The sequence below is a fragment of the Branchiostoma belcheri genome, unplaced genomic scaffold (assembly GCF_001625305.1).
Source record: "Branchiostoma belcheri isolate BF01 breed outbred unplaced genomic scaffold, Haploidv18h27 scaffold188, whole genome shotgun sequence".
NCBI lineage: Eukaryota > Metazoa > Chordata > Leptocardii > Amphioxiformes > Branchiostomatidae > Branchiostoma > Branchiostoma belcheri.
In genome coordinates, this window is record NW_017803357.1 from 240,281 (window position 1) to 261,240 (window position 20,960).

At 42.0% G+C, this 20,960-nt stretch overlaps 2 protein-coding genes across 2 annotated transcripts; both read left to right on the forward strand.

The window, feature by feature from the left end:
- The first annotated feature begins 2,664 nt into the window (after positions 1–2,664).
- LOC109467698 (CD9 antigen-like) lies at positions 2,665–10,400 on the forward strand. The gene is made up of 7 exons (XM_019765742.1): positions 2,665–2,848; positions 4,094–4,285; positions 4,886–5,068; positions 5,443–5,521; positions 5,874–6,032; positions 7,669–7,752; positions 8,739–10,400. Exons 1-5 carry the CDS (start codon positions 2,789–2,791, stop codon positions 5,999–6,001), a joined length of 642 nt encoding a protein of 213 aa, XP_019621301.1. The 5' UTR covers positions 2,665–2,788; the 3' UTR covers positions 6,002–6,032; positions 7,669–7,752; positions 8,739–10,400.
- Positions 10,401–15,461: 5,061 nt separating this feature from the next.
- LOC109467679 lies at positions 15,462–18,263 on the forward strand. Its single transcript, XM_019765725.1, has one exon. It carries the CDS (start codon positions 15,543–15,545, stop codon positions 18,261–18,263), a length of 2,721 nt encoding a protein of 906 aa, XP_019621284.1. The 5' UTR covers positions 15,462–15,542.
- The last annotated feature ends 2,697 nt before the right edge of the window (positions 18,264–20,960 follow it).

The following is a 20,960-nucleotide window of genomic DNA, read 5'->3' on the forward strand; positions in this document are numbered from 1 at the left end:
TGCGGCGCCATTAAGCCTCGGTCACAACCCACCGTACGTGCTTTTTGTCCGTACGTTTTTTTGGAGGCTACGTCTGCTATGTTTTTTTCTGAAAACGCACGGTTGCGCAAGGTGTAAGAGTGTGGTCTGCACGCCACGCCTGGCCATGAGCAGTTGCGTGCATCGTTCGTTGCGCAAGTGGTGAGTTGTACGTGCTTACAACGTACGATCTCCGTGCGATTGCAACTTTACCGTAAGGAGGCCGTACTCTCAAGTGCTTCTTCCGCACGGCACGTACGGGGCACGCACGTCGCTCGTACTCGTACGCACGGGTGGTGAATCCGCAGACCGCACGTAGAAAAAGTTTTACATGCACTTAAAGTTCTACGGCGTGTCTGCGTGCTCCCAAATCCGTAGGATTCCGTATGGAGGCGGTACTCACCATGCACGGATGCCCTGCGTTTGCCCACGATTTTGCACGTAGACAGCACGCAGAAGCACGTACGGCGGGTTGTGACCGAGGCTATACGGAGAAACAGTGTATAAAGATGACGGTATGAATAATCTACCTGCTTTTCAGTATTGGACACTTTCTGTTAGTGCGTACTTTTTGGTATGATCGCAGTCTTCGCAGACGACAACGAGATTAATGGCCAGTCGTTTAAGCGACTTCGCGTTTTGCCAGTTCCTCATATTTGGCCTGATGCTGGTCGCTTGAATCGTCGGGCTGGTCTACAGAAACAGGGATCTACATTTTTTTCCTAGAGTCTGTAACAGATTTCTATGACTGTAATTCGATTGGTCTTCTAATAACTATCATCAGGCAATATCGACATACGCAGTATCACGTTGTGCACTCACCGCCTTTAACCACAATAAACGTTCCAAAAGACAAAGCTGAACGGTCTTGTTGAACTATAATTTCTGTCTTCTAGAATGCTAAACTTTATTCTAACACAAGGGTACATGTATATATACCATTGTGTCGGAATAAAGTTTAGCATTTTTTTAGGATTACTACCAACACAGATTACTACCAACACAGATTGTATAGCATTGTATTAGGATTACTACCAACACAGATGAACTTCCATGATGATTTCAGTATTTACTATCATGAAAGTTCATCTGCGTTGGTAATTACATGTTTAGAGTTAAAACGTTTGGTCCAACACAAAAATTCTCTCACCTAGAGCTTTCGACAAGTGGTTCAGTATTTGTTTTCATATGTGTCCATGCTTCCTGTTCAGATGACCAAAGAGACGTCTTTTGTGAATGATATTGTCAACAGTTTCACAAAAAAAAGCCCACCAAAAAACCAGGATACTTCCATGACGATACTGTGGGATTGCAAAAATATATAATCTTTATTATTGGGAAACACGCATGTATTTGTATTTCTGTGACGAAAAGGATTGATTTTATTATTACAATGATACCATCGAGCTCCGTGAAATGCTGAAGACTACAACTGTATTAAGTGTTAAGTCTCATGGTTAAACACCTGGGGTTCTCCCTAGAGCCTCGGTCACAACCCGCCGTACGTGCTTCTGCGTGCTGTCTACGTGCAAAAACGTGGGCAATCGTAGGGCATCCGTGCGTGGTGAGTACCACCTCCGAACGGAATCCTACGGATTTGGGAGCACGTAGACACGCCGTAGAACTTTAAGTGCATGTAAAACTTTTTCTACGTGCGGCCTGCGGATTCACCACCCGTGCGTGCGAGTACGAGCGACGCGCGTGCCCCGTACGTACCGTGCGGAAGAAGCACGTGTGAGTACGGCCTCCTTACGGTAAAGTTGCAATCGCACAGAGATCGTACGTTGTAAGCACGTACAACTCACTTACCACTTGCGCAATGTACGATGCACGCAACCGCTCACGGCCAGACTTGGCGTGCAGACCACACTCTTACACCTTGCGAAACCGTGCGAGTGACGTGCGTAGACGCCACTCCTTCCTCAGAAAAACCTAGCAGACGTAGCCTCCCAAAAAAACGTACGGACAAAAAGCACGTACTACAGCGGGTTGTAGCTATGTGTCGTACATTCGCAACATACTAGTATCTCTGATTCTGTATCTTAACAATGTGCAGCTTATAGACATTGTGTCACAAATGTTGAGGTATGTGGCAAAGAAGAGATTTAATCAAACATGATGTTTAAACTCTAGCCCATGTTTGTGTCAGTTGATACTCCGTGTACCTGGATACGGACCCGAGGTTTCCGCGGAGCCGCAGGTATGTTCTAACGTTCGTGCCTGCCCTTTGTCCGGTCATCAAGATAACTACGTCACCACCTTTTATTCCAAAATGGCGTTTCATCCTCTCGGTAGAATTCGTGTTTTTCAAGTATCCCAGGACTTCTAAGAGGCATGTTCGTGTATGTAGCTATGAAATAACAATAGCAGCAATAATGTTGATAGACAAAGATCTCTGAACGGTGTTCCAGACCTAATAAAGATCTTTACTGATATGTAAATGTATAGAGAAAGTTAGAAAAAAGTACTAAGCAATCCTTTATAACGTTGATGGAAATGATTGTTTATTTTTCAGTAAATGTCAATAGTCTTTATGCGTCACTACCTAACAAATACTAGACAATGCCTCTCTTGCCGTGCGCAAACTCTGTGGCGTGCCTTATCATAGAGCAAACACATTGAGTAGAGTCACCATGGAAATTTGTAAACAAATTGACCGGTGACTTAAAATAGAGGCTGTCACCAGATTTTCACAACGTTTCCTTGAACCTAGAGAGGAACAACGCCAGGTGACAGACGTGACGACCTCGGTCAAATTTAAGTACACAACATGGGCTGCTGTTCGGGTATCATCAGAGTACTGCTCTTTATCTTCAACTTTGTGTTCTGGGTGAGTACAACTAGTCCATGTGGTCCTTCTAACACCAACGATCCATCAGCAATCAATGGAAGGTTAAATTCCGTTTGTTCAGTTTGATTTAGTCCAAACCATATACTTTATTAATTAAATTTGTGCCGTAAGTTACTGTTTATACATTGTGCAACTAGATGTTTCTTGTGTGAGTATCGTTGTGGGTTAACACAATATCAAGCAGTAAAGATATCAGTAGCTTTATGTGGGGAGTATGCCTCCAAGACGATGTTCCTGTTTTAGGAGGTTGAAAGTCTAACAATGATTGTGAATGTATCACGTTGTAATCGTCTAGTTTAACATCGTTGTAATTCATCCTTGTCTTCAAGACATGATGAATGACAACAAGAGAAGATAAACGGACCGTAAGAGATCGAAAACAGACTCATCGAGCCTCGCGAAGGGGTAGCGGCAGTAGGACCGTGGGGGTGTAAACGTTTAGTTGTAACTCAGCAACCATGCTATGTTTACCTGGGACAAAGCGATACCATGGGACTTTGCCAATACTGGGATTATTTATCAATCGAATCCTCTTTGTTTACGCGAAATGTTTTTTTGAAGTCGCTCAGAAATTTGTGAGATGAAAGAAATGGTTAGTGGCTGTGGTGGTCAGATCAGACCAACTGGAAGTAAAAATGGTTTCAACGGGACGACCTCATCCAACCGTTTATCATGACGCATATCCACCATGGACAAAGCAACGGAACCAAACAGACAAAAAACAGCAAAAGGACCATACAAGATCATAGCTGGCAGCAGGAACTATTCAGCAAGTGATTGTGGATTGGAAATTTGAAAATGATTGTTGTTTGAATTTAACCATTGCTACATGAAAAGGTGTGGACAGGGACGAAAATCATTCAATTCTCTTCGTCTTTCTATGCCTTTACAGTAATTTGTAAACGTGCAAAAGAGCAACCATTGTTGTTTTGGTCCCTGCTAGCCATGAATTGGGTTGTATACTAGAATGTACGGTTTATCCATTGTTGCTCAGTCATTAAAGGGGCATTATGTAACATTTTGTGCCAAAAAATGAAATATCTTAATTGGCAAATCTTCGTGTGATTGTAATTTACTTCTACTTTTCAACGTATTTGGGCAGTTATACATCACATTTCCAACATTTTTGTTGACCAGAAATGACCAGAAAATGTACTTTTTGTATCGTCCTAATGTTATAATACAGCATTGATGCAGCCTAACTGTGAAATGTTTCCTCCACAGCTGATAGGCTTGGCACTGCTGGCTATCGGGATCTTTCTGCTGGTACAACCGACCAGTAGCGCCATCCAAAGCGTCCTCTCGTTCTATGGCATCGCGGTGTACATCATCATCGCGGCCGGAGCCATCACCACAGTGGTCGGCTTCCTGGGCTGCTGCGGGGCCTGCAAGGAGAGCAAGTGTCTACTCATCATGGTTAGTAATGTTTCTATACATTAACATATAGATCAGTCAGTTAAAGGCAGAATTTAAAAAGATTGCATTAGAAATTAACCTTAGACAGTGACCGACTGATCTATAAAAATTAACGTTAGACAATGACCGACTGATCTATGTAATGTTGTTGATATATCAATGTATAGATCAGCCAGTGGGAGACAGTAGACAGAAGTGCTGATCGATCGCGTAAAGTAGAGAATATCGTTCATGGTACTGGTTTGGTTGGTAATGATTTACAACTCGTTGTCTCTGATATAGTATCATACTGGCCTGCTGAATCTTACGAACGTTTGCCTTTTGTACTTTACTTTGGATTACTCGTAGTTATTTTTAACCAATAGAACACGTTACTAGCATAACCCAAGGGGTCGTTTGGTCACGAATGGTGGCTATAGGTTATTGCATGTTTGCAGAGAAAGTTTAGCTTCAAATTAACGATAGACACTAACAGAGAAGAGGAAAGCAGTTGTCAAGAAACTGACTCAAACATTGGACATGGTATTGGTCTCATGTGAAGCTCGTTGGTCTAATCTAATCATAAGGCCATATTTATGTGCTTGTCTTTCCATTCTGCAGTTCTCGGTATTTCTCGGGATCATCTTCGCCGTGGAGGTCGCTGCTGGCATCGTGGCCATCGTCCAAAGAGGCGCTCTGTCCGACCTGATTACCGACAGCTTTACCGACATCTTGACACAAGGGCAAGACTTGGAGAATGTTCCAGATGCGGTCAAACGTGGTATCACAGCCATGCAGATAGGGGTAAGATTTTATTCTTAGTTTTTTTATCATCATACTAGGTAGGCAGTAGGGTATCACAGGAATATTTTTACATGTCAAACGGAATGTATGGACAACATGAATGACAACAATCTTTTGAAAAGGAGAAGAAAACAATTCGGTTTAAGGCCGTAGTCTCTAAGTTGCTCTCCGATAACCACGAGACGTTTTGACTTGTATAGATATCTAAAGAACACCAGAAAGGATCTTTAATTTTGATTTGTAATAGTTTGGCCAGGTGTCTTACAGTCTTATCCAAGCTTGAGAAAGTTACAACAATTTGATAACCTAAATAAAGATTTTGTTTTTACCTGAAACTGGAAAGCGTGTTCCATACGATTGTCTGATGTTTCCAGCTCGAATGCTGTGGACTTAACGCTACGAGTAATTGGGCAGATCCGGAAAACGCCGATGGTTGCTCCTGTCCAACGCAAGGTGAGTGCCTCTAGGAGAGAAATGTTGTGTTTGACATAGATGTTTAATGGATGGAGTGTTCTGTGTAACAACAGATCAATCGATGGTAGTGTACACTACAATTAATTGAACAAGAAATGCACCCGGGAATTATCTGAACCCTGGAAAATGTATTGCGTTCGATATAAACATCCGATACACAATGCTAATGCTTATCTTCAAAGTGGTTGAAAGGAAAAGGTAAGTCAATGTTATTTAGTAAGCAATATGCACAGTTAACAGTAAAAGTCTACTGTCTATTATAAGCATAAATGAAAGAACAATGTAATGGACTGGTTGATAAAACGATACACATTACTCACTCATCATTCAGCACCTCCCACGGGTCTAACGAGCATCACGACCGGGACCTACCACTGTAACTGCAGCAACTTCAAGTGTCGTGATGACAACTTCGAACATCACTGCGCCTGGTGGCGGTGGTTCGGGTGGCGGTGGTAGTCAGGACGGTTGTGTGGGAGGGTTGAACCCGGTAAGTGGGACACTTTAGCGTGGATGGATGTGATTGTCTTCGTCAGAAGGACTATGAAATTGTCTCGCCGGAGTGTGGGGAACTGCGGATTTGCAATATAACTCTGGAAGGCATGATTCGACGTCCATGATTTTGGCTAGGCAGATTACCGCTGTTGAGGTCGAAGTCAAGTACAAGTTTCGGCTTCGTGGGGGGTCCGTGCGTCACGTTAGTGCACCTTTTGTGTTTGTGGCTTGTTAGCAAGATAACTCAAGTATTTGTAAAATGTTGATTATGATTCTTGGTGTGGTGCTTACTATTGTCGGGACCAAGGTTAAGTTCGTTACTGAGCTTCGTGGGGGTTTCGTTGTGACTACAGGGGGGCATTTTGTTAATTTTTCTTGTGAGCAGAATAACTTTTGTATGTGTGGATGGAAGTTAATGAAATTTGATGGGCATGTTACTGTCGTGGTCTCCAAGATTGAGTTCAAAGATGAGAGTCGTGGAGGTCGTTATGTCCCCGTAATAGGACCTTTTGTGTTTAGAAATCCCCCACCTACATCTGCTTGGAGACAGCCGACAGCTGGATATAGCTGGGGAACCCCATAATGGGATGGGATCAAATGACGCTACATTGAGGGATTGTACTATAACTTCAACAGGGGGAGGATAGGTTGGACATATGTCAGGTTATTTTCTACGGCCACACCAAGTAATTGCTATGGATGACATCCACTGGACACCTTAAATCTAATTACCTTAAATTTAAGGCAAGCGTGCAATAAAACACGAAGGGCCGAAAAACGAGATGCCTAGATTTGGAATATACTAACTGTAGAAGTACAAATGTTAGGACACAAAGAACACAAGAAACAAGTCTTCTATTTGTCATAAAGACAAATGAACAAAACAGCAGTAGTCACCCTGTTCTGATTCTTTCCATAATAACATCTTCTCTTACTATATTTTGCGGCGCTGTCGTGACACTTTCAACACAGTAATAATTTCTTGAACGTTTTTTTCCAGTAACAGTACCAAACTCAAATAACGTAGGGGGGGGCTAACACGGGTGACGACGCATCTGTATAATCTGCGGCAAACCGTTTCAGGGTGTTCTGTACCATAAAAATAGTACAGAGATTCTTTTGTTCTTTAGACCAAATTGATTATTAAAAAGAGTGAAGAATACGCATGTTAATTTCTCTAGAACGATGTACCTCTGACGAAGACATGAGATCTCCGACCTCTAGTTTAGCATAAAACTGTGACGTTGAAATTAGACATCATGACTAGCCTCTACCAGGCTTCGGGAGGCGGCTGGAAAGAGTGAAAATCGGCCAAATAGAGAGATAACATGTCAGGGGAGTTGGTCCGCGGTGAGAGAACAGTTTGCCGCGCCCAATCATAACTGGCTGGCAGCCAAAGACAGGAAGCACTGGAAGATCCAGAGCCGCTGGCTTTCAAGCTTAGCCATAAGGCAAGCGTCTTATGATATGTGCGGTGTTATGATATATAGATATAAGTTAAGACGCTTTAGTGGTTCATAACTAATACTTACATTAGACAGATCATCACACATGGCGGTGGTGATTTTTTTACTGTTTGTACGATACAAGTTTTTTTACATTGCTGTTGTCTTGTTGGTGTCTTGTCACAGCCATGCGAAGACAAGTTGCAGACCTTCCTTGAAGACAACTTCCTGCTTGTTGGTGTGTCCGCCCTGGTCTTCTCCATCGTCCAGGTAACTAACAATGACAAGAAGTGTCCATAGGCGACAATTCTCCGTGACGTTTTATATTTTGCAAATTGAGAACTGGAATAGTGTATGTAAACAGTCTGTGATCACTTAACAACTGGTAACAACGTATCGTAAAATGGCTAAACCCATGGTCTAATAATCTAGCCTGACTAAAAAATCGCGCTCCTGGTGGCCAGAGGTTTGCCGCCCCCTAGGGGAAACAGTTGCAGACTAACTAGTGTAAACACAGCTGCATGCTACATAAAATCAACAACACGACAATAGTAGATAGATTAACAAAGTCAGCTTTCATAACAATATCTTTCATTTACTACATATTATTCATTTGACACGGTATCGCAGTAGGTGCAAACCACAATCCCAAAAGATACTCTCAACCATTATGCACAACAGCCACCTAATATCTGCTTAGAGAACCTCGGCTACCATACAACTACCTAAACCTACGGCCTATTCCACAGGATTGTAAAAGTAGGGATGTTTCTAAAATATGCATTTACTTCAATATCAAAACTGCTACAGTGAGAATAAAAAGACGTGCATCATCATGGACACACCACATGCCCAATTACACAGAAATGCGACGTACAGAACATTGCGTTTTGGCTGCGAACATGTTCCAAAAAAATTTTGCATCACAGATATCAGAAGGAAAATTGACTTAGTTGGAAAACCAGTTTACTGCCCTGTAATCACTATGGGTGCCTTTAAACACATTGGGTGCCGGGCTTACGTGTGGCTGCATCACAGAGTTTATGTGCCAACAGAGAACACCGTGTGAAAGTATACAAATCCCTGTTAATTTGAATTACAGTTTGCTTCATAATGACTTCTACTAACATATTAACTTTCAATAGAATGTGGCTTCTGGATACTAGTCTTTGGGGATACCTCATATTCCTTTTTTAGCCATATCATAACGCCAGTTGGTACATACCTGCTTTTTAACAACTTTTCGTTTCTTTCAGATCATCGGAATTTGCTTCTCCTGTATTGTCATCAAAAACGCAAACGACGTGGGGCCGGTTTAGTGCGGATAGCTTCTATACTCGCCAGCCTCTTCATTAGACAGAATGTTTTCTATTAGGCCACAGCAAGTAATTTTTATGGATGACATCCGCGCGCGCATTGGTTTTCGCCTGATTCGGAAAAAAAAACAAGAAATTTTGTTGCCTTCTGACAGTGGTCACCATGCCGGAAATGGGCAAAGATGTCTGTTGCCATGCCGGAAGGTGGATGGCAGATAACTATAAAGAGAGGAGACAAGACAAGGCTCTGATTTAATGTTTTGTTTCTTACTTTGATGCAGTGATATGTGATGTTGGCTGTGTCTATGTGATGTTCCCATTGAATCAAAACCATTTGTACAATGATTGAGTCAAAATTTCAAAATGTGAGAACCTTGTTTTTTTTTCGGCCCGCCTTGTTTTTTTTCGCCCGCTCACATTAGATTTGGAATCTGTGGAGGATGTCATCCATAAAATTTACTTGCTGTGGCCTTACTCCATAAACATTGATAATTTGACATCATCGGACTTGCTATTTTTCTATTGAGAGGTTTACTTCTGGTTGTGCCTTTGTTTTAGTTCTAAGAACTGGTGATAATAATTCACAATTCATAACTGATGATTTCAATTTAGCATGGTTGCTACAGAATGTAAATCCATCTTTACGCTTGCGTTTGGATCATAACAGAATTTGAAAACACACCAGTTTTATGTACATATCGAGATTTAAGCATTCTTCACAGGTATTATGATCGTTTTTAACATGTAAACAAGATGTGCCGCGCCAGCGCGGAGTATTTACAAAGTAGGAAGAAAACAACTTTCCTAGTATAACGATTTGTGGTAATAACAACTTACTGCAATTTCGGTGTGCTTTGGTACAGTTATTTTCAGCTATATAAATACATGTATCAAATTTTCTATTTTAAGTATTTGTAACATTTGGTGTTCAGTCTTATTGTGATATGCGTAGTTTCGTACATTATACATTATGTTGTTCAGTAATGCTGTGACTATGTTTAACTTCAGATTCACGATGTTGTCTTTGTTTTGAGTGTACACATCGTTGTTATGAATTATTTACAATAAATGATTTCCAGGATGATGTACTATTTGCTCTGATCAACCAAGGATAGTATTAGTTTGGCAAGGACATGAACCATTAGGAAATAGTCATCTCTGAACACGCAAATTTCACGTAAAACATACAACATCTTATTGACATTTCCAGTCAAGCTTGCACACGCATATTGACTACGACTAAAGCCTGTGCCAGCTCGCACGTATCAGGCGAACTTTGTCGTCTGAACCGCCGGTCACCTGTCGCCTGTCCGGTCATTTGCGGTTTGGCCTCTGCGCTGACCTGGGGAACGATTTATCATTTGTTACATGGTCATTGATTAACTCGTGCATAGGTAAGGTAAAATGGTGGCTGTTATGGCTGCCAGGCAACCTACATACGAGTTAAAGTGACGTTCCCGTGCTAGCTAACACTGTGCAGTGACATGTACATGTATGTACAGAATATGTATACTTGCATTTTGGCCCTCTGGCAGTGATCGTTGGCAAAGTGGCGATGTCATCACTACTTCCTCTATCGCACAGTGACGTTACAATATATAACAAGAGTTCCACGATCTCATACCTTCGCCAAATGATGTTAACCCTTGCGGTTGACGAATTATACAATTTTAATCATTGATGTTGTAAATAAGCGCCTCATTTGCATGGATTATATCAGTTGATCATATTCTCCACCCAATGACAGCCTTATCTTAACAAAAAGGCTATTATAGAACTTCCTCATAAATTATGCAAATGAGTTCATGATTTGAATAAATTATGTTTGTGTTCACCTTCACGCAACTTCCAAATGTGGCAAGTGTGAAATTCCCAGCAGTTACAACTATGAAATTATAAAAATTTGCCATTAATTAAGCAAATTAGGTCTCCATTTACATAATCTATATCCTCAGATGTTTTTTTTCATTCTGAAGTAGATGTCACAAGTGTTTCATAGTTCTATTGTCGAACAAAGCAGATTTATAGAATTTCCTCATTAATTATGCAAATTAGTTCCCAATTTGCATAATTGTCATTTGATTATGTCAAGCATCACTTTAACTACCTACATACCAAAAATCACGACAATCCGTCAGCCGGTTCTTGAGTTATCCTCCTTCGAATTTTTTTCAAGAAATGCTCCTGCAGTTCCAGAACAAGCCGCTAGGGAACCCAAACTCATGCCACTTCTTTCCTATCCCAAGAGCTATCTGCCATCCAAAATTCGTGACCGTAGCATGCCCAGATCACGAGATATCAAAACCGGAAGTTCTGCTGCAGTACCTAGGAAAGCCGCCAGGGAGCCCAAAATCATTTCTAGGTCTCATGAAGACCTACCCACATACCAAGTTTCATCCCAATCCATCCACTGCTTCTCGAGTTATCTTGCTGAACCACAAACAAACAAACAAACAAACAAACAAACAGACAAACGCTACTGAAACTAGAGAGGCCGACATTTGCTTGGGAGCAAATACAGCATATTACAGTCCATCTCCCTCCCACGCAAAAGTGGACTATTCCAAACTTACCCCAGTGTAAAACTGGCAAAGATTCTCAAATACATGAATTATATAGTAGCTAAGAAGAAAGATATAGATGCAAGAACAAGCACATTGAATCTCGAAAGCTTTACTAATCTTATTACAGGTATGCAAATACTAACAATTATGAGATTTTATACATTTTGAAGGTCTTAGGCACATATTGAATCTGTGGGTCATTACGCACGACTTAGGTGCAATGTGACCCCAGGTAACCCGCAATGGAACATGTGTTCCATGCATGGAACGGGCCATTCTTTAGATAGAACATGGAACGTGTATAGCACTTTTTTGCCCTTTTTTTGCAGGGCAATAGCCATTAAAGTTCCCCAAATGAGTAATTTGGAGGTGGTGTATGCCAAATATGTGACTGCTATTCTGTAGACACATGTTCAAGGTACCCTTATACCGAATTTAAGATCATTTGGTTGTAAAACCAGGGCTCAGGATCCAAAAATCCATTTTTTGGCGAAAAATGCCCCAAAAAACCTTCATAAAAATTTTTCAAAGGCGTGTTTCAAAAAAATGAAAAAAAAACGCCTGGGGGTATTTGCCCACTCTACCTCCATGCCAAATTTCAAGTCATTTGGCTGAATGATGGCGGAGTTGAATCCCTCTGAACGAGTGGCAGGAGGAGAAGGAGGAGGAGGAGAAGGAGAAACATGAGGGAACACAATATATTTCATCCATACCATGGTATGGACTGAAATATAATGAGAGAACACAATATATCTCATCCATACCATGGTATGGACTGAAATATAATTAGAAAAACTTGATAAATATGACACAGGTTTTCACTTATTCTCCATAACCTTCGTATACTTTTCCACACATCAGCATTACAAAGGCATGGCAGAGATTATCTTAACCATACCCGAGGAAAACTGCAACATCGTGGTTGACATTAGAGAACCCACCAGCTCCAGACCTGTGGTTCCGTCCATAGGCTCGTAGTCAGTCAGTCTGGTCTGGTTTGAGTCACATCACGGCTAGTCTTCATCATCTCCCTGTACCTATTGTGTGTACCATACTTGTGTGTCCACAGGTTTGTGTGTAGGTATGTGTGCATGTGTGCGAGCGTGTGGTCTTTTCGATAGCAGAGGAAAGACACAGTCACACATTCATGCAGTCACGACAAAAAAGTAGGAAATACACTGTCCACACCTCACCCCACCTCACATATCGTTCTAAACCACTTCCACAAACTCAGCAAACATCCATTAAATTACAATTTTCATCATTCATCACAATTTTATACCACCTGGTGCCGTTGTCCACGAAGTAGTTGCATCATAGTGCGAAGTAATCGAATCCGTCGATTCTGTGAAATAAACGTTGATAATGTTTAAGAGAGGAGTTACAATATTTAGAAAGAATTACAGAAAATTGCTTACAATTAGATCCCGTACACTTGAAAGTCAAGTCAGACTGTCAAGTTAAACCGTATTGTATGTCACGATCAGTGACCGTAATATTGGATATGAATCAAGATGAGGATTTCTGGCCACGGTCTCACCAATGTCAATCCTCATACTCTAGACAACCGAAATTAGGTGGTGCTTGATGGCAAACTTGCAAACAGTACAATTGACCTTATGAGCATAGCAGACGTAAAGTTACATTTTAATAAAGAAAAAAAATATGTCCTCCGTACCTGCTGTCGTGTTTGAAGCTAACGATTGGACGGTTGTCGGTGTATTCGAAGTCAAAGGGGGCGTGGTTAAAGTTGTATTCCTACTGTTGGGTTGTGACGTTGGGTTGTTGACCAATGCTGTAGTAACATGTAGGGTGTGAGGTTCTGATGTTGTGGTCACTCCTTGAAACGTACCAATTTGACTGTTTAATTTGTTTATTCATCTGGTTGAATGTATTTTTTGAACTAGTCACCCACTCAGAAAAAGTAACACTAAAAGGTTATTGCAAACAATACAATTGACCTTATGTCAAACCTAAAGTTTAGGTATAAAAAGGGTCTTCCATACCTGCTGTCGCTCTTGAAGCTGACGACTGGACGTAACGCAAAGGGGGCGTGGTTAAAGTTGTATTCGTACTGTTGGGTTGTGACGTTGAGTTGTTGGCCCATGTTGTAGTAACAGACAGGGTGTGAGGTGCTGTTGTTGTAGTCTCTGCAAGAAATAGAGAGACACTTTTTGCTAAATGTGCCAAAATGACTGACGCTTGTTCAGAAGAGTGTTTTTGTAGTGTGTTTGTGGTCTCGGGGTTAAACAGCAAAATACACGTACGGTATCTGATGTATACGTCAACGGGGGTTAGGCATCCAGTTTATAACCTTCGCCAAGAAGGTTATGTTTTCGTTGGCGTTCGTGTGTCTGTGTGTGTGTGTGTGTGTGTGTGTGTGTGTGTGTGTGTGTGTGTGTGTTAACACGATAACTCAAGAAGGCTAAGATGGATTGTCTTTATATTTGGTAGGTGGGTAGGTCTTGATGAGACCTGGAACTGATTAGATTTTGGACCCCCTGGCGGCTTGCTGAACTTCCGGTTTTGATATCTCGTGATCTAGACATGGTAGGGTCACTAAATTTGGATGATAGGTAGCTCTTTGGCTGGGGTGACATGGGTTTGGACCCCCTAGCGGCTTGCTCTGGAACTGCAGAAGTATTCGTTGAAAAATATTCGAAGGAGGATAACTCAAGAACCGATTGACAGATCATCATGATTTTCGGTATGTGGGTACCTTAAAGAATGCTTGAGATATGCAAATGATAGTTATGCAAATCAGCAGCTAATTAGCATAATTGATGAGGAAATGCTATAAATCTGCTACCTTCCATGATATGATTATTCAAACGTGTGCAATTGTGAAGAAGGACATTGGCGGGTAGTGTTTATGCAAATGAATGCCTACTTTGCATAATTAATGCGAATCGTCAACATTTGTCAAGGCCTAAGGGTAACATCATTTGAGATCGTGGAACACTAGTTGGTCCTGAAAATAGCCAAAAAAACTATTTTGTACAATGTTATAGTGGTATATGTCAAAAGCATGAATGACAACCTTTGGATATGTGTCCAAGGTATCCCCATACCAAATTTCAGGTCATTTGGATTTAATATTGGGGCACAGGAGCCAACAATGTAAATTTTTTGTCCGAAAATAGCCCCAAAGCCCTATTTTCCACAATTTTGAAGTGAGGTATGTCAAAAGCTTGAAAAAGGTTTTGTAGACATATGTCCAAGGTATCCCCATACCAAATATCAGGTCATTTGGTTTTATTACCACAAAGAAACAAATAAAACAATTTTTCAAAAAAAATGAAGAAAAAAACACCTGGGGGTATTTGGCTACTCTACCTTCATGCCAAATGTCATGTCATTTGGCCCAAAAATACAGAAATTGAATCCATTTAACGAAATGGCAGGAGAAGGAGGAGAAGAAGAAACATGAGAGAAATCAATATGTCTTCAGAAGCACCACTTTGTGGTGAAGCCATAACAAATGAGACGGAAGGTTGCTATGCAAGCTCTTATCAGCAAGTCAGGTTTCTATCAGAAGTCGTGATCGCGTGTGTGTGTAAAAGGTTAATTCCTTTTCGTGGGTCATCTTTCGTGGTTACAATGTTGTCAGATTGCTGTCAGGCGACAAAGACTGTGACGGATAACAACTAATAAATGAGGCTGAGCTAGTATATTTAAACCGAAGTGGTGCGTGGATGGCAACAGGTATTCAAATTCGTTTAAATGCAGCCATTCACTGTGCATGTGCAAAGAAAAGAAGAATTCACTGGTAGACGGCAACTTATACCGACCAATACCAATTTTTCAATACTCTATTCTTTTTAACTAATTGCCATTTCATCTTTCAGTAAAAAAAAATAAACTGTGACTCTTTAATGTGTTTTGTCCATGCAGTAAGTTTCATTAGAATCTTTCACTCGCTCTGACGAGCTCGCCTGAAATATTTCAGAGCTGACAGAGCATAACATTGCTGTTATTAACTCTCAACAGGTGTAAGCAAGTGTCCGGTATGACAAAGGAAGGAGGAAGAGGAAACATAACAGAAAAAAAACAGCAAATAATTTCCTCCAAGGTTTCGGTGGAACTCGGGAAGTAAAGACATTCTGTCTGACTTCAAAGCAAAGAAACAGAAGAGTGTGGATCAGTTACTACCAGAGAGCCATTGCTCTGCGAAGAGAAGATGGCGCTAATCGCTACTCTCTGTGCTGTGTTTCTGCTGGCTGAGCTGTCGTCTAGCTCCCAGGTCCAACTCCATTGTGACCTTTTAGTTTGGGGTGAAAATGTAACGGAAATACCGGAGGATGCGCCAGTCGGTAGCACGGTGGTTCGGCTGAGAGATTCTCTTGTTGCCGCCAGCCTGGTTAGTTCTGCGGACGACGACAACGGGACGTGCTGGTCAGCAAACATCACCGCGGGGGACGATTGGGGACGGTTTGGGGTTCGTGCTGAGGACTTGGCGCTGGTCGTAGCGGCTCCGCTGGACTACAAGTTGTACCCGCGGTACAACCTGACGGTGGAACTGACAAATACCGGGAACGAGAACGTATTGTACGTGACCCTCGTCATCGTAGTCACAGACGTGCCTGAATACCCGCCATTCTATAACAAACGGTGTGAGACGCCAGTCCTTCTGGATAAAGAGAAGGGAGAGGATTGTACTTTGGCCAGTAGTGACGGATATTATACTACAGCTAACGGAGATGTAATGGCAGAGTACAGAGATTTTCTTCAGTTCAATTACGCGAAGAAATACCCCGGTAACTTTGTCTTGAAAAGCGACTGTTCCTTACGATTTGTTCTCAGCAGAAAGACAATGGGTAGAGACGGGGGGATCGTCACCTCGGCGATTGAAGGACGTTTACATGGTAGAGGCGAAGCTGAATGTCGCGACCGAGAGTGGAAGACTAAGGGGAAGATTACTATATTGGACCTTTCTATGGATGACGACTTGCCTCAGTGGGTAGTAAACGGTCATTTCCAAGGGGATGAAAATCCCCGCTATGTCATCGCCGTTGAGTTAAACGAGATGTGGTCCACATCATCATACTGGTTTCGCTGTGGCTTTAATGTCACGTTGGGGGATAATGGGGGAACAGTTCTATTTGAGTGGACATTTCAGTACAACTTTACAGGGTGTCCTGGTGGATTGTACGGTATATATTGTGACAGGGACTGTGTGTGTAAGAACGGTGCCCGCTGTCATGGCTATAACGGTGCCTGTGAGTGCCGCCCGGGCTGGAGAGGGAGGGCCTGTGATATTCCCTGGCCCGAAGTCGCCATCGTGGTAGAGACACCTGGCGATTCAGCAGTTGTGAAGTACATCGGTACCAATCTGACTTTGACCTGCCTGGCTCCTCATATTGACGTGGCAAATATGACTTGGCTTTATCAAACAGGAAAAACAAATAACGACACAAAAATCATCGACGAAGGGACAGCCCAGAACAGTTCTATCAGCTTTCATCCGATACTAGAGTCAGCTAGCGGCAAATATAGCTGTATGGTACAGGCAGAAGATGGTCAGCTTTTCAACGCGACTTTCGTACTAAACGCCACCGAATGCCGACCCAACTATTATGGGGAAGTCTGCAGCGAAGTGTGTGACTGTGAGTACGGAGGGACGTGTGACAGGTGGGCGGGGTGTCTGTGTCCTACAGGCCGTCGTGGAGACAGGTGTCAGCACGAGTGCGCCCCTGGCACGTTCGGAAAGAATTGCAGTATGAGGTGTTACTGCGAAAACAACGCCTTGTGTGATCCAGTCAATGGCGGCTGTATTTGTGCTGAAGGACAGTCGGGTGAGATATGTCAGCACGTCTCCATTCCTGGGAACAACAATAAAGTCGCTGTTGCAGTGTTGTCGTCCGTTATTCCGGCCATTGTGGTAATCGCCTGTATCGTCACTGGAATCCTGTTGAAACGGGGTCACCGACAGGCAAATGGTTACTCAGAAATGACGTCCGTCATAGAAACCCTTTCGTCATGGGAAGTAGACAGAGAGGACATTCGCTTCGAGCACATGATCGGGGAGGGGGAGTTCGGCCATGTCGTACGGGCAGGGCTGCGCGTGCCGGAAGGGTACGAGGTTTTGGTCGCGGCTAAAAGTATCCGGCCCGACCGCAAGACGGCGTCGGCTGTCCGCGACTTTCGACGAGAAATGGACATTCTCGCGAGAATCCACGAGGACAAAGAGGGACACCCGAACGTGGTGAAGCTTTACGGAGTTCTGACCAAGTCGGAGCCTCAGTACATCCTGGTAGAGTACGCGAGCAATGAAGAACTCCGTCGGTACCTGTGGACTTTGCGTGAACAGTGCAAGATCACGGGGGATAGGAAACTGTTAGAGCGTCTCGGTTTCGCTTGTGACGTGGCCTGTGGGTTATCGGAGCTGGCACGGCTGAAGATCGTTCACCGGGACATCGCGGCTCGTAACGTCGTCATCAGTGACAGGATGGTGGCTAAGATCGCGGATTTCGGACTATCGCGTGACGTCTACGTGTCGTCGGCGTACGGACGCACCGAGCAGGGCGGGGAGGAGGAACTGTTGCCGCTGAAGTGGATGGCCGTGGAGTCGTTACGGGACGGGGTGTACACGTGTGAGAGTGACGTGTGGTCGTACGGCGTGCTGCTGTGGGAGATCGCCAGCTTCGGGGAGGAGCCGCGCTACGCTGGCGCTCCGATGCACCCGGACGTCTGCAAACTACTGGAGCTGCTGAGGAAAGGCGTCCGTCTGCAGCAGCCGGAGAACTGTCCGCTGCCGGTGTACCGCATCATCAGGTCATGTTGGGTGTTCAACCCATCGAGGCGGCCAACGCCTGACGAGCTGGTGCGGAAGATTAACCTGCTGAGACCACAGAGACATGCTGCGGACCCGGGGTACCCGGGCAGTCACTACATTCGATAAACGTTTCAAGTCTAATGTCAACAAGCATCTGTCCTCACTGGCTGTACCCAAAGCAACCCAAAGTATTTGAGTGGCTCTCATGAGCCTTGTTTTGTGGTGAATCATGAAGTAAAAAATAAATAAATAAATAAAAAGGGACCTCGGCACAATAGACTCCCCCTTATACTTATACATCATTGTTATCATATATCAAGGCAAAATTATGAGACCACTTATATGGCTAGACATTGATAAAATCTAAGAATATTAGCCACAAAACGACCATGTTCCGGTACTTTTAAATAGTTATTTCGTTTTGGCATTAAAATATAATTTTAGAAATAAAATATTAGGATATTAAGATAAGATAGTACAATTTTCAAGAAGCATTGTCTCCCTTATACCTATAGTTTTTACATCATTGTTATCATATATTAAGGGAATATTGCAAGAACACTTAGAATATTTTGGTAAATAATGATAAAATCTAGGAATTTTAATCATAAAACGATCATGTGTTTTTTAATACTAATTTTTAATTAATTCGTTTTTGTAATATACTACCTTTAAGACCATGTTAATTTGATTATATGGATGACATCCGCGCACGCATGAATTTTCGTCTGTTCCCAAGGAAAAAAGTTTTCTACCATACTGTAAATCGTACATAATGAGCAAATATATGTCGTATGTTGCGAAAAAGTATTGGAAAAAATACCAATGTCATAGAATGCCAACATCAATTCAGGAAAAGAAGAAAATGAGAAGGAATGAAACTGAAGAGTTTATTTGAATATTTTGGACATCAATAGATTTCAATTGGCCCTTTGGCATTTGAAAACTTTCTCAACTTTCGTTCACAATTCCACCAAACTCGCCATAGCTTCTAATTAAACATACCCCTATACAGAACCTCCCAGGCCCAGATGAATGTGAAATTTAAAATTGCCCTTCCATGGAATAATCTTCCCCTTTCCCTAAAAAATCTTACCTCGATTCAAACTTTGAAACGTAAATTAAAACATCATTTCCTATCCATGACTTTTAAACTCTTCACCATATACGTCCTTAGCAAGTTACGCCGCGGATTATAATTAGCATCACTGGTATATAAGATATTTTATATTATCTTCCTGTCATTATCATTTACCATTGTTTGTGTAGTTTTATTTTGAGACTTCGAGATATACTGGTATTACATTTTGATTTCACCTATGTTCTTTTCTTATCATTTGTATAATAAATAACTCAATTTCCAGTATAATAATTTCCAGTTTTGTAAAATATTCTTTGCATTTAGTGACATCCTTTGTTAAACTGAGTTAGTTTCCTTTGCATTATCTTTGTATTCATTAATTCATTTTCAATTACTATATTAGTCATGATATTCATTTATACGTCTTAGTTTTCATTATAGTTTTTCCGTTAATTCCTTCATATTTATCCTATTGATCTCATGCATTTCATGTCGTGATTAACTTGGGAAGGAAGAGGGCCCTGAAGGCTTTCTGCCCCCTCCTGCACATTATTTTGTTTTATGTAATTTGTTTACCTTAAGTTTTCAATGTATTTCTAATAATTGTGCGAATAAAATACATACAAAAAAATCATTCGCCATACTCTGTGTGTTTAGTCATTTGTTCAACCTTCATGACCACGTAGATTTCATAATGAAGGAATCTTTTTTTTCGCCAAACTTTTTATTATTCGCACGCTCGAATCAGTTTTGGGGTTCCCAGAGGATGTCATGCATATAATCAAATCATGACAGCCTTCGACAATCTGCCGGCCGCGCCTGAGCACTGAAGGTAATAAATACGACGATAATACTCTTTGCTACGTCAGTGTTACAGAGTTTCATAAGTTTCATACCCTGCCGCTAGCGTTGCCATCACAACATTCACTTGAAATCTCAAGTCTTACGAGAACGCTAAAGCAAGAGGCTGTAAATAACTAGCGACACCCATGACACCTGAGGCATGTGCACCTAATGACTAAATTAGACTACTTTGGCTAAACCAGGCTGACATTCAGGGAATGTAACGGACACTGTGGCCCTACAAGGTTATTGCAAACAATATCTACATGTGAAACATAAGTTTAGCTCTAAAATAAGAAAGAAATAGGACTTCCGTACCTGCTGTCGTGTTTGCAGCTGACAACTGGACGGTTGTCGGTGTATTCGAAGTCAAAGAGGGCGTGGTTAAAGTTGTATTCGCACTTTTGGGTTGTGACGTTGAGTTGTTGGCCAATGTTATACTAACCGGTAGGGTGGGCGGTTCTGTTGTTTTAGTCACTGGAAGAGGTAAATTGTGTTTGAGACTTTTTTTTCACTCATTGCGATGTTTACCAATTTGACTGTTTAATTACGTTAGTTCAGGAGGTTGAATTTTTATAGTTGTGTGTTTGTGGTCTCGGGTAGCAAGACTAACGGTATCTGACATATACATGCACATGTACGTCAGTGGGGGTTAGGCATCCAGCTAGAATATAGAATTACAGAAACCAATGTTAAATTACGTATTTGATTACTTTGCGATCTCAGGGCAGCAAAACTGGAAATATTTTGAATACGGCAGTCTTTGTGATAGTGACACATACTGCTTCACATTAGCACATTTTGAGTCAGCATTTAATACATGTACTTTGGGCATTCAAAACTGCAGAAACAAGCCTCAAGATAAGTCCTTTGTTTTCTGGGTGGTTCCCTAAAAATCA

What these genes read in the sequence shown, in the direction of transcription:
- LOC109467698 (XM_019765742.1), top strand. Translation starts at nt 2,789, where the DNA reads ATGGGCTGCTGTTCGGGTATCATCAGAGTACTGCTCTTTATCTTCAAC. An exon ending in TCTTCAACTTTGTGTTCTGG is followed by an intron (nt 2,849 to 4,093) that starts GTGAGTACAACT and finishes TTTCCTCCACAG; the next exon opens with CTGATAGGCTTGGCACTGCT. An exon ending in GCAAGTGTCTACTCATCATG is followed by an intron (nt 4,286 to 4,885) that starts GTTAGTAATGTT and finishes TCCATTCTGCAG; the next exon opens with TTCTCGGTATTTCTCGGGAT.
- LOC109467679 (XM_019765725.1), top strand. Translation starts at nt 15,543, where the DNA reads ATGGCGCTAATCGCTACTCTCTGTGCTGTGTTTCTGCTGGCTGAGCTG.